At 38.5% G+C, this 8141-nt stretch overlaps 1 protein-coding gene across 1 annotated transcript; it reads left to right on the top strand.

Annotated features, from left to right (window-relative positions):
- The first annotated feature begins 371 nt into the window (after positions 1-371).
- On the top strand, positions 372-7912 carry cUnh1orf53 (chromosome Un C1orf53 homolog). Its single transcript, XM_083888521.1, has 3 exons — positions 372-616; positions 3842-3943; positions 7801-7912. Exons 1-3 carry the CDS (start codon positions 395-397, stop codon positions 7870-7872), a joined length of 396 nt encoding a protein of 131 aa, XP_083744647.1. The 5' UTR covers positions 372-394; the 3' UTR covers positions 7873-7912.
- Positions 7913-8141: the final 229 nt, after the last annotated feature.

The following is an 8141-nucleotide window of genomic DNA, read 5'->3' as shown; positions in this document are numbered from 1 at the left end:
TCATTAATTAATGACTTTAAGTTACTATTCAGCAGGTCACAGTTTAATTAATTCTATATAATTTTAGTAACTAAATGACATGCAGTGAAGCAGCGCTAATTAACCTGTTATAAAAATGCTTTTAATTAAAAAAAAAAAAAAATGTTGGTACAGTAGATTATGTTATCAGCGGCTCTCAGTAGCTGCTTTAGACCAGCAGAGGCGCTGTGTCAGCAGATGACGAGTGTCACGTGTCACCAGCCATGACGAGGCAGATACGGAAGTAAACCATGAGCGGGTCACACAGAGGAGGACAGTAAACACGCTGCACACGTCACTCATCAGCGCCTTTTTATTAAGACATGGCAACAGGAAAAATGTTACAGTGGGTGACACCTGCAGTCAGGACTGGACCATGATTCACTCACATGTCCGCAGACTCTTTCTCCTCCATGTCCAGTCTCACATGTCCAGACATGGAACAAAGTCAACAGAGGGAGTGAGCAGCGGTAGCAGCAGCAGCAACATGTCACAGGTCAGTGCTCACCGAGGAGAAGGAGGCGAAGGAGAGGAGGCTCCTACAAAGTTCACACCGGAGGAGAAGTCCATCCATACAGTCCACACAGAGGCATGTGAGGTAAAGACGTTTCACACACAAGTTAGACAACAACCTACACCAGAGCTCGCCAAGAAAATATAAGCATTTTAAACATGAGCCAAAGCGTCGATATATTCATCAACTAGCATTTTCTTCTAATGTAAACTGTTGTTGTACAAAAATGGCACTTTTAAGAGATGGGGAAAAAAGTTACAGCACAGCAGTGGCGTGCACAGGTGGGGGCCAGTGCCCCTCTGGTGCCCTAATGGACACACTGAAATACCCTCTAGAAAAGAGCTGAAAAAATTATTGAAATGTGATCAAAACCTGACCATGACCTATTTTGGGAACATTTTGTGAGTGAAATTACAATTTTAGATGAAATATTGTCCTGACCTCTAGTCAGCATATTCTACAGACTGAAGCAAACATCTTTGTTTCTCATAGATCGGCACAAATATCACACAGTGATCATTTTAAATATGTTATTCAAACGAAAGTTAGGATATGATTAGAGCTGAAACGATTCATCGATGAATCGTTTATTAATCGATTACTAAATGAATCGCCAACTATTTTGATAATCGATAATTGGTTTGAAGCTTTTTTCATTATTAAAACCAGATTTCTGATTGTTTTAGCTCCTCAAATGGTTTCTTTGCTCCACATGACAAAGAAATAATTAAAAATCAATCATTTTGGTTTTTGAACAAAACAAGACTTTCGAGAACATAATAATTTACATTTTATGAACCAAACGATTCAACGAGAAAATAATCGGCCGATTAATCGATTACGAAAATAAATTGTTAGTTGCTGCTCTAGATATGATGTAAAAACTTCAAACCAATCCCTCTCATAGCATCAATCACGGGACAGTTGCGGTTTCATTTATATAATATCTTTCACCCCTACTCGAGATACCACTTTTTTGTGTCCAATACCAATATTGACATCACAAACTTGAGTATCTCCCCATTCCGATACAGTCATTTTAGACTCTTTATGAACGTATGAAGCATAATAATTGACATAATTCTCCAACTGTGCAACAAATATTGTTCTCCCCAAAAACAAGAAATAAACAAACCCAAGCCTGACTCAGCTAAAATGCTTTTGTTGATTTTTATTTACATTTTTACAGCCTGTGCACAGGGAAGCATGCAACATAGATAAGATTATATCAGATTTTAAATTTTTCAGTTACAATATTCCTAAATATCTCGTAATTAGGGGACTGTAAAAGAAAGGGTTTCCCAATATTCTTATACTCAATATTAGTCAGACAATTCTGGGAAAAAATGTATAATTTCATCCAATATTATTATTTTTCTCTTTTATTAAGTGGTATTTGTGTAAGTAACAATGAAAACGGTATCTCAAAACTGTAATTTAGTGACCAACAGTATCATTTGTGATGATGCTGACGCGTTCTGTCATGAGTGAAAGCGTTAACAGTGAAACTGCCGTGCGACAGTGACACTAACACAACTAAACACTCACTGGATCTGTTTGTCAGGGCAATTAAAGTCAGTCGTGTTTGAATTCTAGTGAATTTAGCGTTTGGTGAGTTTGGAGCTGTGATCGATATTTAATGCTGTCTCAAAATTATTGCCAATGTTTTTTTTAGGATCTTACAAAACAGGATCATGGTGTCAGACATGCATCCTTAAGTTAATTGGATAATCCAAGCCATTTGTCCCACATGGGTAAATTTGCAGTGTTAAAGCAGCCAACAAACATAAGATAGAAAAGTAGAAATAAGGGTTAGGAAATAAAGACTATTAAATATGTGAAAGAAATAAAAACAAGTGTATATAAATACAGTATATACAAGTAAACAGTGCACTCAGGGAAAGCAGTGTTCTTATTTACAGTATTGCACAGGGAATGTTAAGTGTTTATTTAAAAACCATCATACTAAGCACATGGTAGCAGAATTATCCCAGTTCCACAAATATCAAAGAATAATTTCCTGCTTTGGCTGGATAATAAAGCTGCTATTCTATTCTGTTCTATTCTAAGATGCCAATCGTATTGGATCAATAATAAAATGTGATACTGTACCCTCTGAAATAATATAATAGCAGTGCTGTAGCTCTATATACAGCCCATCCGTCCCTAGGGTTGTCCGTCCCCATGGGTGTTTGGCAAAAAAGAAATGTTGTCATTGTAATAACTACAACTGAGTGTGGAAGACTTCTTTGTTTTGAGCTGAGGCTTCACTCTTCTCCTTCCTCTCCCCGTGGACAGACATTTTTTATTTATTTATTTTTCTCCTCTGAGCCATTTAACACAAAGACTGTGCATCTGACATGAAACCTGTCAAACAGTCTGGAGATATTTATGGAGAGTCCAGCCACATGTAGGAGCATGTTTACATAAAAGCGTACGTACACACTGCTTTGTACACACAGTACATGATGTTATACGGTAATTGTTTTTCATCACATGCATCATGAACTTGCTCCTCCTCAAACAAAGCCTGTCGCCTGCGTGCCGCCGGGGCGTCTTTGTTGTAAATATTGTGCTTCTGACTCCGTGGATGAAGTTGAAACACGTTGGCCGCGACCTGAGTAGAGTGTTAGGGTCTGGGTGGGAAAGCACAGTTATAGAGAGGAGCGCCCGGCTCTGCCAGCTTCACTATGTGGCCCTGCAATGCCATGTGAAATGACAGGCTGAGCCACCAAACGGCCCGAGGCCTTTTTCCCCTTTGTGGCCTGTCAAAGCTCTCCAACTAGTGTGCTCTCCGTTTGAAACAGACTGAGAGATGACATTTTCTGACTTCCTTGGGGATGGCAGAGGAGCTCAGTGTTCTTCACTTTACACAAGGTGTTTGTGTGGCCAATAAACGATCTGTCCGAATACAGCCAATAAAAGACATGATTGTGCCTGATATTTGTGTTTTTCCTTTTGAAAAAAATTAAATCATGCTGCAAATCTTCAGTGAATAAAAAGCTAACATTCTAGAGTGCAATGTGAAATGCACACAAAAGGACAGCACTAATTAATTAGCAACATCATAAGAATTAGACTGTCTTACATCTGTTTCCACGCGCAGAGGTCATTCGTTCCCTCTTCTCGTCGACCCAGTGCAATCTGTCTCTATGTATATGTTCAGTATTCAGTATAATGCTTGCACGTGCCTTTGTGTTTGAGTGTGTATATGTGCTGTATAGGGTTAAGTATGCGGGGGGGTCACACATCCCCCATATGTGTTTGTTTGTCATACTAATTAAATAATAATATCGTCATTATATGCAGGCAAAGAAGCAGATGTATGTCGACCCTGCCAGTGGGTACAAGGTGTTCACGGAGTATGCCCACCTTCAGAGAGGGAAATGCTGTGGCAGCGCGTGCAGACACGTGAGCTTTTTTGTTCTCTTGTTTTTACTCGTTTTAAGTCTTCCTCCACTTCCCTCGGCTGTACTGTTTTGTCCCGTTGTGTTGTTCGGCTCGACCTCGGTTCCAGTCCTGTTCCTCCTGACCTTTGACCCGTCGCAGCTCCGTTTTCCCTTCGAATAATTAAGATTCGGTTTTAACTTTGATGTGCCGTCTTGACGAAATGCTTTTATTTCTTACACAGGAAACATCACAAGTTTTTTTTATGTTTATGGTGCTTAAGGGCCTCGTAAAACAGGTGTCCGTGGTGCTGCAAGTCAAGAAGGCAATTTCATAAGTGAGCTAGGAAACTTTCACAATGTGCTTTCTGTTTCCTAAACCTCACAAACACATTTTACCATTGAAAGGGTAAGTATTAGAGTATGAGTATTAAAGGACTCATATTATACCCTATTTATCCAAGTTAAACCAGTTCCCTGGTGTCCTAATTAACAGTGACAACTGTTTTGGTCAAAATACCATAAGGATGGAGCACCACAGCAGTTCAATCACCCTGCCTGAACAGACCTGTTCAGAACGCTCTGTTTAACAGTATCATTTAAAAAAAAAAAAAAAAAAAAATTAAACTAAACTTGTGATCGTTTGCAGGCTCTATCAGGCACATTGCCGTCATATATAACATGTATCCACTAGATAGATAAATCCTCTGAGGCTGGAAGTTTGTGTAGGACTCTGTGTTGCACTGTGGAGCCAAGAATAGAACTTTTTGTGGGCTTCGCGTTTTCGGATACCGTTGCGCTCGCCAGCACTCTTGCGTGTTTACGGACAAAGCGTAGCTCCGCATTTAGGCATTGTGAAGTTCCAATGAACGCGGAAGTCAACATCGCATGTTTTATCTCCTGTACTTGGACTGAGGACGACCACAAAAACATGAGTGAGTCATCTTTTTTCACACTTTGCCGACTGATAGGACCTCCAGAGTCCCAAATATAAGGATATTAATGATTAAAAAGTTGATTTTGTATAATATATAATAAACTTTTGAGAATTAAGTTGGAATCTTATGAGGAAAATAAAGTAATTACATTTACTATAAATATTTAATAGCAACAGCATGCAGATGTAACCAATCAGATCAAGATATCACTTCACGAAATGCTCCGAGTTCCTCATCCTCATCGCAGGTTTGCAGCTGATCGTCTGAGATTTTGCTTGAATAATTATTATGACTTTATTCTTGAAAGATTAAAAAACAAAATGTCTTCAGTTTGGCCCTAATACTTCATCGTAGTAACGAGGAAACTACGGTGGCCTTTCTGCTGTTTCCTCCTTCTTCTTAATTGCTTATGTGGGTGGATCTGTTCTTCTTTGCGTAGTAAGCTTTTACTTTAAAATCTAAAATGTTTGGACAACATAAAACTATGAAAACCAAATTCTTTTTTATTTCTAAGCCATTATTCAACTGTACAAACAAACATGGTTTGTATTTTCAGTTTCTGCCAATAAATCCTCCTAAATGTTAAACACTGGAGCTTTTAATGCTCACTAGTGTCTATTATTTGTAGTTTATATGACACATGTTGCTCAGTGGAAGTCGAGAGTAAAAGAACATAAGTGTATTATTCTGCTTTAAAAATCTAGAGCTGGAGATTGTTTGAGTTCCAGAGTCCTCTTTATGTGGGTGTTGGATTGCTCTTGTCAAATTAACCTTCCCGTATTTGAACTGTGCGAACAACAAAGCGACACAACCAGAATAGAGAGAAGAAAAAAAGCAGCAAACGTGAAAGTTCAACAGTGACAAAAAAAATGACACTCTGTGTGAGAGATAATCACAACATAAATAGCCACTCCAAGGCAAGAGGAGGTGCAGAGATAAATCCAGTGTGTTTACTTGTTGGGTAAAAAAAAAAAGCGTACTTTATTTATTTATTTTTATTTAAATGTAAATCTGGCACGTGGAAGCTGTGCCAGATTGGAGCCATTGGCTCACATCCATCTGCAGTCCCCCGGCAGGTTGTTGAAACATAAGCAACATGTAAAAAACACACACAGTAGTGACACCTACACCAAGTACAACCACAGACCGACATAAAACATATCACGTGTGCAGCGCCAACAACAAAAAAGTGCCATTGAGGTTTGCATATTGCCCTTTGTAGTGCAAATTGCATCGCTTGTTATTGCACTAGACTTACAGGTAACCTGTATATTTTATATGAAGTCACAGATTCATATAAAAAATTATATATATATATACATATACACGTATACATATATACGTGTATATATACATATATACAAGTATATATTTATCAGCTGTTGAACTCTGTATGAACACAAAACAAATGCATCCTTCCTTTCGTTGCTCTCTGGCACTCAAATTAATTCACGTGATTTTTTTTTTGATTTTTTTTTTTATGTACTTTTATCCCAGGCCACTTTTTGTAGGTCGTCCTCCAATTACTCCATGGCAGGAGGCAGAGGAGGGATTTTTACTGTGCTGTTTGAGACTTACTGGGTGATGTTTAATTCACAAATCGCTCCAAGTCAAAGTTATTAGTGCGCCATTAGCACCAGCATGGATAAAGCTGCACCAGCATGGATAAAGCTGTGGCTGATTGGCTCAAATAGAGTTGTACTGAAGAAAAAGTCAGTTCATCAACTCATCAACCTGAATATTATATACCTTATAATACCTTTAAAACAACGGCAGGCCATTTGTAAGGCATGGGTCTCCAACGCGTAGCATGTGTGGGATTCTGAAACGTCCTTAGATTTGTCGCTCGTTTATATTTGGGACCTTGAATTGTCGTTTGTTTATTCAAAGACTGTCCAAAGTAGGCTGGGCTATTCCAAGTGTCAGTTTATTGCACATCATCTTTTACATAGTTTTGAATAGCCACTGCATACCTGTGTTTGTTGGCGTGTTGTTGCAAAATCCGCTGACTCATTGTAATGCAAGCAAACCGCATTTAGCAAAATCCGCTGACTCACTTTAATATAGGCACACCACATTCAGGGAGTCTTTATGGTTGAGGTCAGACATAATAATCACCCACACATCTTGCACTTGCTTAACTTTTTACCCCTCTGGTTCAATTCTACCAAAAGGCCCGCTTATCCGCTTATAAGAGGGGGAGTGGTTACAGTAGAGCAGCAAAAGCCAATGTGTGCTTCTTTTACCGATATATATTTAACGTTATCTTTTTGCATTACTTGGCACTGCACTTACTCGTGTCCATAGCAAGACGACTGTCAAGTTTGAAATCAGAGAGAGAGATATATGTGCTTAACAGACAGACACACAGACGGATGTTCCTGCAATTTATAGATAGATGTGCTAGGAATAACATCCTGTCAAAGTCAAGTGCTTTTTAGTGATCGGATGTAGATGTAGCAGCAGGATGGGTTTTATGATCACATTCACCCTGACGATAGGACTAGTTTCTTGAAACTTTGTTGAAATTTGACATGACGTGAAACCATGGGACTCTGACTTTTCCTAAATGTGTGTATCTATTTTAACAGTGTTATATTAAAACAATGAAAAAAAAAGTTGTGGTTGTGTACCTTTTAATGACCATAGCGCCATATGCATTATAGATGGTGCTTTTTTTATACTGACCCCAATCGTTTATTGAAATGATATACAAATATTGTATGAACGGTAAAAATGATCTATATGGTCTTTCTAGTAGGTTCCTAACTTACTGCGGTTTGAAAGTTAAAATGTTCTTTAATCCACTTTTGTGTGCTTCTGTCCTGTTTTGACTCGTTGTCGTCCTGTTCTGTTATCTGTTCTCCTTTCGCTAATGACTTCTTGACTAATTACGTAGCTATTTAACACCATTTAATCCCTTTTTTTTTTTTATCCTCCTCAGTGTCCATATGGCCAAGTCAACGTGAAGGACCCTGCAATGAAGAAACGCTTCAATTCTTTATTTTATGTGTAGGCCGAACAGAGTTTGGTGCCAAAGGTAAAATGTAAGACCCTGTTTAGAATGGAGCGCATGTTGCTTGTCTTCTGCCTGTCCTTATTTTGACTACTTGAGTCATTTTTTATCAGTGTACAAAATGATGAAATATGGGTAGTGTCTGTGCAATACTCACCTCTTATGAATCACAACTATTCTCAGTGCTATTTTCATTCTCTCAAGACTGTAGGAAGGAGGAGGCAGGATTTAGTTCAGTAGAACTTCATGTAAAATCCTCTTTTATCGCA

The sequence above is a fragment of the Microchirus variegatus genome (genome assembly GCF_963457635.1).
Source record: "Microchirus variegatus genome assembly, chromosome: 4".
Classification (NCBI taxonomy): domain Eukaryota; kingdom Metazoa; phylum Chordata; class Actinopteri; order Pleuronectiformes; family Soleidae; genus Microchirus; species Microchirus variegatus.
The sequence above is the reverse complement of the archived record's forward strand: the minus strand, read 5'-3'. Positions and strand labels throughout refer to the sequence as shown.